General features: G+C 69.2%; 1 protein-coding gene across 1 annotated transcript; it reads left to right on the top strand.

Annotated features, from left to right (window-relative positions):
* The first annotated feature begins 4,452 nt into the window (after window positions 1–4,452).
* LOC142825743 (olfactomedin-like) lies at window positions 4,453–12,944 on the top strand. Its single transcript, XM_075917809.2, has 5 exons — window positions 4,453–5,157; window positions 5,346–5,501; window positions 6,845–7,057; window positions 10,841–10,988; window positions 11,442–12,944. Exons 1-5 carry the CDS (start codon window positions 5,092–5,094, stop codon window positions 12,233–12,235), a joined length of 1,377 nt encoding a protein of 458 aa, XP_075773924.2. The 5' UTR covers window positions 4,453–5,091; the 3' UTR covers window positions 12,236–12,944.
* Window positions 12,945–14,009: the final 1,065 nt, after the last annotated feature.

Raw genomic sequence — 14,009 nt, 5'->3', positions numbered from 1 at the left:
GCTAGTGGTGAGAGCGGGGGCGGGGAGCCAGGCCTCCTGGGCGCTCTCCCCTCTCTGGGTGGGAGTGGGGGCTAGTGGTGAGAGCAGGGGCGGGGAGCCAGGCCTCCTGGGAGCTCTCCCCTCTCTGGGTGGCAGTGGGGGCTAGTGGTGAGAGCAGGGGCGGGGAGCCAGGCCTCCTGGGAGCTCTCCCCTCTCTGGGTGGCAGTGGGGGCTAGTGGTGAGAGCGGGGGCGGGGAGCCAGGCCTCCTGGGAGCTCTCCCGTCTCTGGGTGGCAGTGGGGGCTAGTGGTGAGAGCAGGGGCGGGGAGCCAGGCCTCCTGGGAGCTCTCCCCTCTCTGGGTGGCAGTGGGGGCTAATGGTGAGAGCAGGGGCGGGGAGCCAGGCCTCCTGGGAGCTCTCCCCTCTCTGGGTGGCAGTGGAGGCTAGTGGTGAGAGCGGGGCGGGGAGCCAGGCCTCCTGGGAGCTCTCCCGTCTCTGGGTGGCAGTGGGGGCTAGTGGTGAGAGCAGGGGCGGGGAGCCAGGCCTCCTGGGAGCTCTCCCCTCTCTGGGTGGCAGTGGGGGCTAGTGGTGAGAGCGGGGGCGGGGAGCCAGGCCTCCTGGGAGCTCTCCCGTCTCTGGGTGGCAGTGGGGGCTAGTGGTGAGAGCAGGGGTGGGGAGCCAGGCCTCCTGGGCGCTCTCCCCTCTCTGGGTGGCAGTGGGGACTAGTGGTGAGAGCGGGGGCGGGGAGCCAGGCCTCCTGGGAGCTCTCCCCTCTCTGGGTGGGAGTGGGGGCTAGTGGTGAGAGCAGGGGCGGGGAGCCAGGCCTCCTGGGCGCTCTCCCCTCTCTGGGTGGCAGTGGGGACTAGTGGTGAGAGCAGGGGCGGGGAGCCAGGCCTCCTGGGAGCTCTCCCCTCTCTGGGTGGGAGTGGGGGCTAGTGGTGAGAGCAGGGGCGGGGAGCCAGGCCTCCTGGGAGCTCTCCCCTCTCTGGGTGGGAGTGGGGGCTAGTGGTGAGAGCAGGGGCGGGGAGCCAGGCCTCCTGGGAGCTCTCCCCTCTCTGGGTGGCAGTGGGGGCTAGTGGTGAGAGCAGGGGCGGGGAGCCAGTGTCATTAATTTGCCGCGTGTAGCGGGGCAGGGCCGGTCTCTGTGCCCCGAGAACAGCCTGTTCCAGCCCCACGTGCTCCTGGCAGGTGGGGGATCAGTGGGGCTGGGCAGGCGGAGCCCAGGTGGGAGGTGGCACAGCCCCCGCCCCGTCAGGTGAGACCCCCCTGCAGGCAGGCCTGGTGGGGCTGGGCAGGCCCGGGTGCTGCTGAGTTGCCAGCCAAGGAGCGGGCAGGTGCCCGAGGGCGGGGGCAAGGCAGCCGAGGGGTGTCGGCCCCTCCAGGGTGGGGCCTGTGGGTTGTGACGCTCCAGCGGGGGGCACTGTGCCCCCCAACCGGTCTGGGCCCCACAAGCTGGCCAGGGCAGGGGGGCCCCTGGCTGGCGCACTGGGTGCGTTTTGTGCCTCCGTCTTCCCAGACTCACCCAGCCTCCGAGGCGGCCCAGGGCAGGGGGGCAGAGGGGGCCAGCTGCCAAGCCCGTGGGGCCGGATGCGACGCCCCCGCGGGGGCTGGCGGGATGGCCGAGTCCGAGAACTCGCGGTGAGCAGGGGGGCCGGTGGGCGCCGGTCTGGGGAAAGGGGGGAGCCAGGCCCCCAGGTGTTACGGGTGCTGGTTCGGGGGCAGGCTCGCCTGGGTCCCCTTCCCGGCCAGAACCTGAGGGCGCACGTCCCAGGGAGCCGAGGTCCCCCCGCGGGGGTCAGTCCCGGGGCGGCGGCGACCGACTGCCTGTGGGTCCGACCGAGGCTCCGTGGCCGTGGGGAGGGGGGGACGCGCCCAGCCGGCCCACGCACGCTGGCAGACGAGGGCCACGGGGACGGAGCCCACGGGAGGAAGGAAAACGGCCTTGGCCCAGGACGCCCGTGGCCCCGAGCCAGCTGGCACACGGACGCGGCGGCTCGGCGCACGGGCCAGGGGCTCCTTCCGCTCGCGGCCGCCGCCGCGGAACTGAGCCGCCAAGACCCGGGGGCAGAGCCGGAACAAAGGCTGCCCAGTGCGGCCGCCCGCCCTCCGCAAGCGCCCCCGGCCCGGGGACTAAGCCCCCTTGGCAGCGGCCCTGCGCTCCGGGGCTGTTCCGCAAACTGAGCCGGCAGGAGCCGAGGTGCCAAGTTCCCGCGTCGTCCGGCCCCTCGGCAGCCCGGTTACACAACGGGATTCACAGCGGCTCCCGCCCCCTCCCGGCATCGGGCCTGCGCTCCCCCGGCCCTGCCCTGCTCTGCCCCCGGCCCTGCCCTGCTCTGCCCCCGGCCCTGCCCTGCGCTCCCCCTGCCCTGCCCTGCGCTCCCCCGGCCCTGCCCTGCGCTCCCCCGGCCCTGCCCTGCCCTCCCCCTGCCCTGCCCTGCTCTGCCCCCGGCCCTGCCCTGCTCTGCCCCCGGCCCTGCCCTGCGCTCCCCCTGCCCTGCCCTCCCCCGGCCCTGCCCTGTCCTGCCCCCGGCCCTGCCCTGCGCTCCCCCGGCCCTGCCCTCCCCCGGCCCTGCCCTGCGCTCCCCCTGCCCCGCCCTGCCCTGTCCTCCCCCGGCCCTGCCGGTGCCCCTCGCCCTGCCGGTGCCCCTCGCCCTGCCCTGTCCTCCCCTGGACCTGCCGGTGCCCCTCGCCCTGCCCTGCCCTCCCCCGGCCCTGCCCTGTCCTCCCCCGGCCCTGCCAGTGCCCCTCGCCCTGCCCTGTCCTCCCCCGGCCCTGCCCTGCCCTCCCCCGGCCCTGCCGGTGCCCCTCGCCCTGCCCTGTCCTCCCCCGGCCCTGCCCTGCCCTCCCCCGGCCCTGCCGGTGCCCCTCGCCCTGCCCTGTCCTCCCCCCGGCCCTGCCGGTGCCCCTCGCCCTGCCCTGCCCTCCCCCGGCCCTGCCCTGTCCTCCCCCCCGGCCCTGCCAGTGCCCCTCGCCCTGCCCTGTCCTCCCCCGGCCCTGCCCTGCCCTCCCCCGGCCCTGCCGGTGCCCCTCGCCCTGCCCTGTCCTCCCCCGGCCCTGCCCTGCCCTCCCCCGGCCCTGCCGGTGCCCCTCGCCCTGCCCTGTCCTCCCCCCGGCCCTGCCGGTGCCCCTCGCCCTGCCCTGTCCTCCCCTGGACCTGCCGGTGCCCCTCGCCCTGCCCTGCCCTCCCCCGGCCCTGTCCTCCCCCGGCCCTGCCCTCCCCCGGCCCTGCCCTGCCCTCCCCCAGCCCTGCCGGTGCCCCTCGCCCTGCCCTGCCCTCCCCCGGCCCTGCCCTGCCCTCCCCCGGCCCTGCCGGTGCCCCTCGCCCTGCCCTGCGCTCCCCCGGCCCTGCCCTGCCCCTCGCCCTGCCCTGTCCTCCCCCGGCCCTGCCCTGCCCCTCGCCCTGCCCTGTCCTCCCCCGGCCCTGCCGGTGCCCCTCGCCCTGCCCTGTCCTCCCCCGGCCCTGCCCTGCCCCTCGCCCTGCCCTGTCCTCCCCCGGCCCTGCCGGTGCCCCTCGCCCTGCCCTGTCCTCCCCTGGCCCTGCCGGTGCCCCTCGCCCTGCCCTGTCCTCCCCTGGCCCTGCCCTGCCCCTCGCCCTGCCCTGCCCTCCCCCGGCCCTGCCCTGTCCTCCCCCGGCCCTGCCGGTGCCCCTCGCCCTGCCCTGTCCTCCCCCGGCCCTGCCGGTGCCCCTCGCCCTGCCCTGTCCTCCCCCGGCCCTGCCCTGCCCCTCGCCCTGCCCTGCCCTCCCCCGGCCCTGCCCTGCCCTCCCCCAGCCCTGCCCTGCCCTCCCCCAGCCCTGCCGGTGCCCCTCACCCTGCCCTGTCCTCCCCCGGCCCTGCCCTGCCCCTCGCCCTGCCCTGCCCTCCCCCGGCCCTGTCCTCCCCCGGCCCTGCCCTGCCCTCCCCCAGCCCTGCCGGTGCCCCTCACCCTGCCCTGTCCTCCCCCGGCCCTGCCCTGCCCTCCCCCAGCCCTGCCGGTGCCCCCCGCCCTGCCCTGTCCTCCCCCGGCCCTGCCGGTGCCCCTCACCCTGCCCTGTCCTCCCCCGGCCCTGCCGGTGCCCCTCACCCTGCCCTGTCCTCCCCCGGCCCTGCCCTGCCCTCCCCCAGCCCTGCCGGTGCCCCCCGCCCTGCCCTGTCCTCCCCCGGCCCTGCCGGTGCCCCTCACCCTGCCCTGTCCTCCCCCGGCCCTGCCGGTGCCCCTCGCCCTGCCCTGTCCTCCCCCGGCCCTGCCGGTGCCCCCCGCCCTGCCCTGTCCTCCCCCGGCCCTGCCGGTGCCCCTCGCCCTGCCCTGTCCTCCCCCCGGCCCTGCCCTGTCCTCCCCCCCCCCTGCCCTGTCCTCCCCCCGGCCCTGCCGGTGCCCCTCGCCCTGCCCTGTCCTCCCCCCGGCCCTGCCGGTGCCCCCCGCCCCGCAGCCCGGCCCTGCCGGTGCCCCTCGCCCTTCCCTGTCCTCCCCCCAGCCCTGCCCCCAGCCCATGCCCCTCACTCCTGCCCCACAGCCCAGCCCTGCCGGTGCCCCTCACTCCTGCCCCACAGCCCAGCCCTGCCGGTGCCCCTCACTCCTGCCCCACAGCCCAGCCCTGCCGGTGCCCCTCACTCCTGCCCCACAGCCCAGCCCTGCCGGTGCCCCTCACTGCTGCCCCACAGCCCGGCCCTGCCGGTGCCCCTCACTCCTGCCCCACAGCCCAGCCCTGCCGGTGCCCCTCACTGCTGCCCCACAGCCCGGCCCTGCTGGTGCCCCTCACTCCTGCCCCACAGCCCAGCCCTGCCGGTGCCCCTCACTGCTGCCCGCAGGCCTCTTTGAGATGTTTCCTGGAGGGATCTTAGCTCCAGCCGTGGCCCTTGGCGCCCCCCCGGTTCCCATCAGGCCCCACCCGGGGCTTGGGCCTCTCTTGCCAGGAGACCAGGAGCCCCCCCGCCCCCCGCTATCTCCTGGCACAGGCCGCCCGTCAATCACCGGCTGAACAAACGAACCTGACACCCCCCAATTTGCGGATCAGTGTCACGTAACCCGGCGGCGTGGGGCTGTCGCCAGCCCTTCCCGCTGTCACGCGCCGGCCCCGGGGCCTCCCGTCGCCTTTATAACGCAGCCGGGGCGCCCGGGCCGGCACGGACGGGCCATGGCCACCGTGGCGCTAGCCCTGCTCCTGGCCGCCGGCCCCCTCCTGCGCTGGACGGTCGCCTCGGTGAGTACTGCCACCCAGGGGCTGCTTTGCCCCGGCCCCCAGCCCTGGCCCGGGGGGAACCCTGCTGGGGCAGCAGGCGGGGCCACCCCTGTCCGAGCTGCGTGGCCCTCAGTGTGCCCCAGGGTTCCCCGCCCCCGGTGCTCGGCCCCAGAGGTGGCCGCGCCTCAGTAACGGGTCTCCCCCCCCAGGCTGCCCAGCAGAACCTGAGCAGCGTGATGGACGCCAGCGGGCGCTGCGTCTGCACCGTCGTCCTGCCGGACAGCACCTTCCCCCTGCAGCGCACGGAGCTGCTGGAAGCGGCCGTCCGCAACCTCAGCCTCAGCCTGCAGCAGGAGCGGGCAAAGGTGAGACGGGGGGCAGGGGGCCCAGCTACACCACCACTTCCCGGTGTGACCTGGGGCAAGGGCTGCACCGGCCGTGGGGCTGGTCCCTGCCGGCCCCTGCCTGGGGCCCACAAAGCCAGTCTGGAGCCCAGGACCCCGCATCAGCCCCGGGACAGCCCGAGGGGCAGGGCACTGTCCTGGCACAACACGGTGTGGCACAGCTGCCCTCTGCTGGCCTGCCGCAGGGCCGCGCTCCGGCCTCCGCAGCTCCGGGTTTAATCCGGAGTCACTCCCGTCTGCAACGGGGGCAGGGCCGCGCTCCGGCCTCCGCAGCTCCGGGTTTAATCCGGAGTCACTCCCGTCTGCAACGGGGGCAGGGCCGCGCTCCGGCCTCCGCAGCTCCGCGTTTAATCCGGAGTCACTCCCGTCTGCAACGGGGGCAGGGCCGCGCTCCGGCCTCCGCAGCTCCGCGTTTAATCCGGAGTCACTCCCGTCTGCAACGGGGGCAGGGCCGCGCTCCGGCCTCCGCAGCTCCGGGTTTAATCCGGAGTCACTCCCGTCTGCAACAGGGGCAGGGCCGCGCTCCGCAGCTCCGCGTTTAATCCGGAGTCACTCCCGTCTGCAACGGGGGCAGGGCCGCGCTCCGGCCTCCGCAGCTCCGGGTTTAATCCGGAGTCACTCCCGTCTGCAACAGGGGCAGGGCCGCGCTCCGGCCTCCGCAGCTCCGCGTTTAATCCAGAGTCACTCCCGACTGCAATGGGGGCAGAGCAGGTTCTGATCTCAGCAGCTCCGCGTTTAATCCGGAGTCACTCCCGACTGCAACGGGGGCAGAGCAGGTTCTGATGTCAGCAGCTCCGGGTTTAATCCGGAGTCGCTTCCGACTGCAACGGGGGCAGGGCAGGTTCTGATCTCAGCAGCTCCGGGTTTAATCCGGAGTCGCTTCCGACTGCAACGGGGGCAGGGCAGGTTCTGATCTCAGCAGCTCCGGGTTTAATCCGGAGTCACTCCCGACTGCAACGGGGGCAGAGCAGGTTTTGATCTCAGCAGCTCCGCGTTTAATCCGGAGTCGCTCCCGACTGCAACGGGGGCAGAGCAGGTTTTGATCTCAGCAGCTCCGCGTTTAATCCGGAGTCGCTCCCGACTGCAACGGGGGCAGAGCAGGTTCTGATCTCAGCAGCTCCGCGTTTAATCCGGAGTCACTCCCGACTGCAACGGGGGCAGAGCAGGTTCTGATCTCAGCAGCTCCGGGTTTAATCCGGAGTCACTCCCGACTGCTACGGGGGCAGGGCGGAGTCTCACCCAAGGGAGCGATGTGGGTTTATCCAGCTGAGGTCTGACACCCCCTTTGCTTCCTCCCCCGGCAGCTGCAGGATTACGGGCAGCGCCTGGTGCGGTACGAGGCCAGGCTGTGGAACGCCAGCCGCCGGCTGGAGCTGCTGGGAGTGGGCGAGCTGAGCCCCGCGCCGCTGGACTTCCAGGACCTGCGGCAGGAGATCGGCGAGATGGAGTCCTTCGTGGGTCACCTCCGCTCCTCCCTCAACGGCAGCGACGCCGCGGTGGAAGTGGTGCACCAGGAGGTGCGCATCGCGCAGGGCGGGGGCGGGGGCGGGGCCCAGGGGCTGGGCTCAGACCCCTGCAGGGCAGGAACAGGCTGGCCTGGGGGGTAGAGATGCACCGTAGGGGCATTCGGGGCGACCCCCCCAGATCCCACTGGGGCTCAGGCTCCCGGCTGGGCGTCGTGTCCGCACACGGTAAGAGCCGCCCCGAGGCGGAGGAATCGCTGCGGCGTGCCGTGATTGGCGGAAGAATCAGCCTATCGCAAGTGCGTGCCGCGCTCTCGCGCCCTTTCCTCAACACAGGCCACGCCCCCAGGGGATAATCCACCTAAACTCCGCCCCCGGAAGAGGGTCCTGGGCTGCCCCACCCTGGCCCATCCCCTGCTGGGGTGGGGCTCACACAGGGGAGTGCCCCAGACACCGACCCACGGCCAGGCTGGGCCTTTCCTGGGCTAGTGGCTTTGGGTCCAGCCTGCAGGACCCCTGCCTGCTCCTGTGGCTCTTCCCCCCCAGCCCTGCTTCCCGGGGCGGGTCCGGGCTCTCGGCAGACTCAGGCAGCCTGGCTCCCCTGCTTCTGCTCAGATCCCGGTTTCACGCTCTTCCTGGCCCCCACGAGGGCTGGAAACGTCACCGGCTCCCGGTCAGGCAAAGCTCCAAGAACAGGTTGACCTCGGCCGGCGCGACTCCTGCCTCGTTCGCGACCAGGGTCCTGCCTAAAGAGCCTGGCGGAGCGTGTCGGCTGGGGAGCCCCGTCCCCTTCAGGGCGTCTCTTCCCTCTGGGCGGTGTCTGCTCCGCCGCGTCCGCAAGGATAACGAGGCAGGCGCCACTGGAGCGTTAAGGCCCAGGCCAGGGGACCGCTGGGGAGCCGGCGGTTTGGCGGGAGAGGTCTGGCTGTTGGCCACAGACTCGTCCGTAGCCCCATGGGGCCTACGCTGCTTCCACCAGGCGCCGCCCCCCGCTCGCAGCTGTCCCTCGTCCGGCCGCGTCTCCGGTAACACCTTCCAGTCGGCCCCGAGCGCCGGAGACGGAGGGCTCGGGGCCTCAGTCGCTCTTGACTCCTGCCCAATGTCTTGGTCTTTCAGCTCTTTGTGACCTTCTGCCGCCCCACCAGCTCCATCCTGCCCTTTGTCAACGTCCGGCGCAGGCCCCTCATCGACCGGCGCTGGAGGTGCCCCCTCAGCTACCTCCTGCGCAAGCCCCAGAAGGCCCGGGCGTGCGAGCTCCTGGAGGCCCCCCGGCGGCCGGGCGAGCCCAGGGAGGACTACGTCATCCTGGCACCCCGGCCGTGGGACAGGAGGTCGCACAAAAGGTCCTTCGCCTGCTGGAGGGCGCAGTGAGCCAGGCCAGGCCCCGGAGTGGAAGACCGAGGATGGGGCAGTAGGACCAGGATCCTCGCTCACCCAGAAGCCACCCGGGGCCTGCCTCAAGGCCACTGTCCCCCCACCCAGGGCTTGGACGCCCCAGGAGCCTGCTGCCCAGAGTCACATTGAACCCACGGCGTCATCGTCCCCACTCAGCTCCGCCCACGGCCTTTCGGCTCCTGGCACGTGGCAGTCGGGTTGGCCAACGCCCTGGCCACAAGGCTGCAGCAGCGGGCTTGTCCGGAGCGCCGCCAGCTGAGTCCAGCCCCGCGCCTCTCCAGATATTGCAACCTGAGGGCACGGGCTGGCAGCCTTCTCTCCTCCAGCCCCTGCCAGCGCCTTGCTAGCCCCAGCCGAGCACATGGCCTGCTGCCTCTCTGGCCCGCGGCCCTGGCCAGCTCTCGGATTTCCATCCAGGGCAATGTTCCTGGACCTCTCTCCGGGGCTCACCAAGCTCCCTGCCGCTGACACAGCCCTGCGGCGGTGAGTGCCGCAGGTGAATTGCCCCAGGGCGCCACTTCAAACCAACTGTGACGGCACCGTGGCGCAGTTCACTAGCTTTTGGCCAGGCTCCCCCCGGCCCCGGCTCAGTGGGCTCTGCCAACTGCCGGTCGCACCCTCGTTCTGTGGCTTGCTGAACCTCCGTGGTCCTGGACACGGCTCGTCGTGCACGCGTTCACTCGCCCGCCCCGTGCAACGGCAGCAATAGTGCACACAAGCTGGGCGCAGAGCGGGGAAACGTGCGCCGGCCGGCAGGGTCCAGCTCCCCCAAAATCCTCAGTTCACCCCGAGGCCCACACTGTGTGGGGGGCAGCCACCCCCCGGTTCTCACCTCTTGTGGGCTACACCTCAGGATAAACGCAGCCCTGCGGCATCTTTCCAGGTGGAACCGCCCCTACTCCCTTGTATTTCCCTGCCTCACTTACACCGGCACCGGCAGCACCCCTGTATTCGCTGCGTAAACACCACCCGCAATAAAACTGGGTTTACTGACTCCCTCCATGGCTCACTCGATGCGTTCCGTTCCGTTCCGAGGCTCGGGCGGGAAATATTCCCAGTGCCGCAGCAGCGACACCAACACGCTCCCGAAATCCCAGCCAGGCTGGGTCCGAGAAACTAGCCTCCCCTGGGAAAATCCAGAGCCCGTCAATGGCAGGGAGCGCTTCCTGGGACGGACGCGGGCAAACCCGGCCCGGTGGGCAGGCCGGGAGCCCGGGAGCGAGCTGCACAAACCATGGATATTTGGGTTTGCTGAAGAGGCAAACCAAAGGCAAGGTTTGGAACAGTTCGGTGCCTTACAAAGGTGGGAGGGGGGTGCTGAACAAGACGTTTTGTTGGAAAAGCCTTCCTTTTGATTCGGAGCCTCTTGAACCCTTTGCCACTGGGCGTTCGCTCCGCCAGCTCGAAGGCCGTTTCTAAACCAAGAGTCGTTTGACACCCCCCATCCTACCCTGTTTGCCTTTCGATGGCGTCCGGCTTTTTCCAACCAAGCTGACGCAAGGTCACAGAAGGTTTTGCTGTGGCCAAAGCTGCGGGTTTTTCCCCCTTAGATAAAACACTTTGGCTGTGTCTAAACTGGCCACTTTTTCCGGAAAAGCAGCCGCTTTTCTGGAAAAACTTGCCAGCTGTCTACACTGGCCGCTTGAATTTCCGCAAAAGCACTGATGTAAGATTGTCAGTGTTCTTGCGGAGATACTGTGCTGCTCCCGTTCGGGCAAAAGTCTTTTTCCGAAAAACTTTTGTGCAAAAGGGCCAGTGTAGACAGCAGATTTGTTTTCCGCAAAAAAGCCCCAATCGTGAAAATGGCGATCGGGGCTTTTTTGCAGAAAAGCGCGTCTAGATTTTCCACGGACGCTTTTCCACAAAAAGTGCTTTTGCAGAAAAGCGTCCTGCCCATCTAGACGCGCTTTTCTGAAAATGCTTTTAACGGAAAACTTTTCCGATAAAAGCATTTCCGGAAAATCATGCCAGTCTAGACGTAGTCCTCGGATGGAATTTTCCACCCCGCTCTAGTGAGGTTTGGATGTCGGGAAGAGATTTACGTCACTGGGGGCCTGGCCCGTGAGCGAGGGCTCTTGGCCCACGAATGCCGCCGATTCTCCAGTTCGGGTCTCTCTCCCGCTTCCAGCGGAGGAGGGCGTGGTGGGACAAACGCCTGGGAGCAGATACCGGGGGGTGACCGGCCACTGCTGGCCAATTGCTGGCGCTCAACGTAACGGGCGCTGGGCGAGCAACCTTTGCAGCCAGCTGTGTGGAAACCTGCCTGGAACTCGGCGGCCGTTGGAGGACGTGGCCCTCGGGCGGAGGCGTCCCGCAGACCGAAGGCCTGCTACTTGTGGGAGCACCGGGGGGATCCGTGCACGGGGTGCCTGGGGTCCTGCCTCAGCCAGAACGGGGCGCCCCGCCCCCCTGGAATGACTGACGCTTGCCCTGCCCCCGCAGCTCCAGAACATTTCTGTCACCGTGAGCGCCCTGGAATCCTATGACCAGAGCCACGTGGTGGCCATGAGGCGGGAGCTGGCCACGCTCAGACAGCGCCTGGAGGACTGTCAGAAGGACAGGCCACTGCTGGGAGGCCAGCCGCCGGTCGGTGAGTACCCCCGGGGACGGGTCTCAGCTGGACTGAGGAGACTTCGCTCAGGTCCCAGCACTGCCCCAGCCACCCCCCTGGGACTGCCAAGTCTCCCTGCGTGCCTCAGTTTCCCACCTGTGAAGTGGGGCTAGCCATGGGGTGACGGGAGAAAGGTTATGAGCAGCCCAAAGCCTGTGCAGCCATAATCCCTGAGCTGGGAGAGAGCCCAGGAGTTCTGGCTCTCAGCTCCCATCCATCGCCTCTGCCGCCCCGCCACTCTAATCACTAGACTTCACTCCCTTCCCAGAGCTGATCTAGAACCCAGGAGTCCTGGCTCCCAGCTCCCTACTCTAACCACTAGCCCGCACTCCCCTCCCAGAGCTGGGCTGGAACCCCATTGCCCTGGCTCTGAGCTGTGCCGTCGCTGGGCCGATCTAACCCTCGTGACGCCCCGACCCCCTCTCCCCGCAGGCACGTGCAGCCACCGGGGGATCTGGCGCATCGGCAAGCCCTCGGTGGTGCAGCTCAACTGGAAGGGCCCAAGCTACAAGGCCGGGGCCTGGGGCAAGGAGTCGTTCCTGGGCGCAGGGCGGAAGGAACGCTACTGGGTGGCGCCGCTGAACACGGACGGCCGGCGGCTGGACGCGGTGCGTCTCTACGGCTCCTACCAGGACCTGCTGCTCGCCAGGAACCCCACGGACCAGCTGATCTCGGGCTCCGGGCAGGGGGCCGGGCCGGCGCTGTACAACGGCTCCCTCTACTACAACTGCTACAACGCGCGGGAGGTGTGCCGCCTGAGCCTGGAGAGCGGGGCCGTGGACCGCAAGGCCTTGCCCAACGCCGCCTTCAACAACCGCTTCTCCTACGCTGGCACCAGCTGGCAGGGCCTCGACCTGGCCGCGGACGAGACCGGGCTGTGGGTGCTCTACGCCACCGAGCGCGGCGAGGGCACCATCGTCATCGGCCGCCTGGGGCCCGGCTCGCTGGCCGTGGAGAAGACCTGGCTCACCTCACAGTACAAGCCGGCGGCCACCAACGCCTTCCTGGTGTGTGGGGTGATGTACGCCACCCGCCCGCTCAGCACCCGCCGCGAGGAGATCTTCTACGCCTACGACACCCGCACGGGCCAGGGGAGCCGCCTCAGCCTGCCGCTGGAGAAGGTGACCGACGTCGTGCAGTCCCTGAGCTACAACCCCGCCGACCACAAGCTGTACATGTACAGCGACGGCTACCTGCTCACCTACGACGTCATCTTCCGGCCCTAGCGTCCCGCCTGGCCTGGAGGCAGGGGACCGGCAGCGCCCAGGGCGGGTGGGTCTCCCCCTGCCTTCTCTGGCCCACCCTGTTCCTTCCCCCCAAACTCCAGCCTTCCTCCCCCTCCTCGTTCCCCCTTTCCTGTTCCCCTGATGCTTTTACTCTTCGTCCCAGGTCACTGCCCTCAGTCCTGCTCTCTCTCCCACCATGCTTGTTTCTCTCTCGCCACTTTGCTAGAACTAAGGCTGCTCAACGGCCCAGCTCCCAGGCTCTGCCTCAATTTCCCCTCCCAGCTCCCGGGCTCTGCCTCAATTTCCCCTCCCAGCTCCCAGGCTCTGCCACTCCACCCCCTTTGCTACCGTACTGGGGTTTCTGCCACCCCACGAAACCTGTAGTCTCGGCTGCAATTCCCCTGCACACCACAGCTGGAGTGGGCGGCTGGGGCCAGGACAGACAATTGGCCCATTGGTTGTTCTCATGAGTTTCCATTCACCCCACTGCCTCGGCAGGGCCACACCTGGGGCGAATTTGGCTCTCGGAATTGGGGGCTTCTGAGGCCCAAACGGAGCCTTGTTTTGTCTTGGTAGCCAATAAACGTGACCTTCCAACCGCAGCCCCGTGCGCGTCACTGCATTTGGGGGTCTAACGCGTCCCAGGGAGCTGGCAGCCAGGGTGGGGCTGGCGTCTTGCCCACAGCCCGGACTGCTGCTGTTTCCATGAAAGCCGCTGGCGCCTTGCTTCATGCAGCGCCCCATTGCCTGAGAAAACCAGACCTACCCCGATCAGCCAATAGGAACGGGTCTAACAATAAATCCCCCAGGGCTCAGCCAATGGGAAATGCACCTTCCCCCACAAACAGACCTAGGCCTCAGCCAACGGGAACTGCTCTAACAAATCTCTCCCCCCCCCCCCCTTTAGCCAATGGGAAATGCCCCACCATCAACCCCCCCCCCCAATACCACCAGGCCTCAGCCAATGAAAAATGCAATAACATCCCTCCCATCAGCCAATGGGAATTGCAATAACATCCCTCCCATCAGCCAATGGGAACTGCAATAACATCCCTCCCATCAGCCAATGGGAATTGCAATAACACCCCTCCTATCAGCCAATGGGAACTGCAATAACATCCCTCCCCTCAGCCAATGGGAACTGCAATAACATCCCTCCCCTCAGCCAATGGGAATTGCAATAACATCCCTTCCATCAGCCAATGGGAACTGCAATAACATCCCTCCCATCAGCCAATGGGAACTGCAATAACATCCCTCCCCTCAGCCAATGGGAACTGCAATAACATCCCTCCCCTCAGCCAATGGGAAAGGCAATAAGATAAAAATCCCTTCCACAACCAAACAAACGCTCTCTGGGCTAAGCCAATAGCAGACAAGCTCACAGCCGCTCAGTCGGGAGCGCAGCCAATGGGACATGCGCAGAAAACAAACAAACCCAGAGTCCAGCCAATGAGGAACTCCCCGTGAAGTCGCGGGGGGCGCCGTGATTGGTCTAAGCGAGGTCTGACGCCCGCCCGTTTAGCTGCCAATCAAGGCCATCCTTCCCGCCCTCCAGGCGCCGTTTGAGGGACGCTCGCGGCCCCGCGGCCCGCGGCCAATGACAAGGCCCGTTCCAACGCCGCCTCCCCGCTCCGGCCAATGGCCGCCCCGCTGACACACGACGCGCGAGCGGGAGACGGGCGGCGAGGGGAGGCGCGAGGCGCCCGGCGCGGCCCAATCGCAGGCGGCCTTGCAGGGCGGCGCGGGGCGCCCGGCCAATGGGCGGCCCCGT

Source organism: Pelodiscus sinensis, chromosome 18, assembly GCF_052426305.1.
Source record: "Pelodiscus sinensis isolate ZL-2025 chromosome 18, ASM5242630v1, whole genome shotgun sequence".
NCBI lineage: Eukaryota > Metazoa > Chordata > Testudines > Trionychidae > Pelodiscus > Pelodiscus sinensis.
Note: the sequence above shows the minus strand (reverse complement) of the source record. Positions and strands in the feature narration are given on the sequence as shown.

What these genes read in the sequence shown, in the direction of transcription:
- LOC142825743 (XM_075917809.2), top strand. Translation starts at nt 5,092, where the DNA reads ATGGCCACCGTGGCGCTAGCCCTGCTCCTGGCCGCCGGCCCCCTCCTG. An exon ending in TGCGCTGGACGGTCGCCTCG is followed by an intron (nt 5,158 to 5,345) that starts GTGAGTACTGCC and finishes CTCCCCCCCCAG; the next exon opens with GCTGCCCAGCAGAACCTGAG. An exon ending in TGGAAGTGGTGCACCAGGAG is followed by an intron (nt 7,058 to 10,840) that starts GTGCGCATCGCG and finishes CTGCCCCCGCAG; the next exon opens with CTCCAGAACATTTCTGTCAC.